Below are 1,146 nucleotides of genomic sequence, written 5' to 3'. Positions count from 1 at the left end.
CCTTTGAAGTTCTGATTACCGATGATACTCAGGTCACACAGGTCAACAACTTCAGATATTTAGGTTCAAATTAAACTCCGCATTCAAGCTGGCAAGAGAGTAGTGGGATGCTTAAATTCATTGTGGTGGGATCAGCATCTCTCTCTTAGAACCAAAAAACGGTTGGAACTAACCTTGGTTGAATTTGCGGTGTGCTATGGTTGCGAAGTATGGGCTCTAACAGCCGAAATGAAACGGAAACTTACAGCAGTCGAAATGGACTATCTCAGAAGGAGCGCAGGTGTATCGAAAATAGACCGAATTACCAACATAGAGATTATACACCGAATGAATGTTCCAGAGACAATTATAGACAGAGTCGAAATCAGAGGTCTCAAGTGGTTTGGCTATCTATTAAGAATGCCGGAAGATCGATGGCCGAAACGTCTGTTTCAGGGAAGTCCTCCACAAAGAAGAAAGCGAGGTAGATCAAGAAGGCCGTGGAACAATACAATCAGGCAAACGATGGCATCCAGAGAGCTGGAAGAACTGGATGCATTTGATAGAGAGGTTTGGCGAAGGCGAACGGGAAAGCAGCAGTAGCTGTATGCTTCATTAATGGACAACCAATCTAATCAAAAATCCCGCATATACAGGGTTGTTCACCACAAACGACAAGGAGTATTGTAGCTAAACGATTAGATTTTTACAAATTGTAAGTTTTGGGTTCGTTGAAGGACTATTAGAGCTACGATTTAAAAATATTTTTACAAGATACAGAGTGTCCCAAATAAATAAAAAATATCAAAGTTGTATTTTTTTAAATGGAACACCCTATATATTATTACATTTTTAGTTTCTACGATTAAAATAAAGGTAAATTTAATAAAGGTTTATTACACTTAAACCTTACCGTTTTTGAAATATTTTCAATTTTGTGAAATTGCAGTCAAAATTTTATGGCTTTATTTCTCTAAGGGTATCAAAGTTTTTAATATTATATATTTACTGAAGTTCATTTATTGATCAGTTATTGTGTTGCAAGAATAAAAATTATACTACCTTATACAGAGTCTAAAATTTTATTTTAAATAATTACTAGCTTTAAACGGCAATAACTTGTTTAATTTAAATAGAACACCCTGTATATTTCATGAGAATCAGATG

The 1,146-nt window shown here is 35.3% G+C and overlaps 1 protein-coding gene across 1 annotated transcript; it reads left to right on the top strand.

Moving 5' to 3' along the window:
• Nucleotides 1-228: 228 nt before the first annotated feature.
• On the top strand, nt 229-582 carry LOC115878304. Its single transcript, XM_030894761.1, has one exon. It carries the CDS (start codon nt 229-231, stop codon nt 580-582), a length of 354 nt encoding a protein of 117 aa, XP_030750621.1.
• Nucleotides 583-1,146: the final 564 nt, after the last annotated feature.

This window comes from Sitophilus oryzae, unplaced genomic scaffold (assembly GCF_002938485.1).
Source record: "Sitophilus oryzae breed Bouriz unplaced genomic scaffold, Soryzae_2.0 scaffold_1508_pilon_pilon, whole genome shotgun sequence".
Classification (NCBI taxonomy): Eukaryota; Metazoa; Arthropoda; class Insecta; order Coleoptera; family Curculionidae; genus Sitophilus; species Sitophilus oryzae.
Note: the sequence above shows the minus strand (reverse complement) of the source record. Positions and strands in the feature narration are given on the sequence as shown.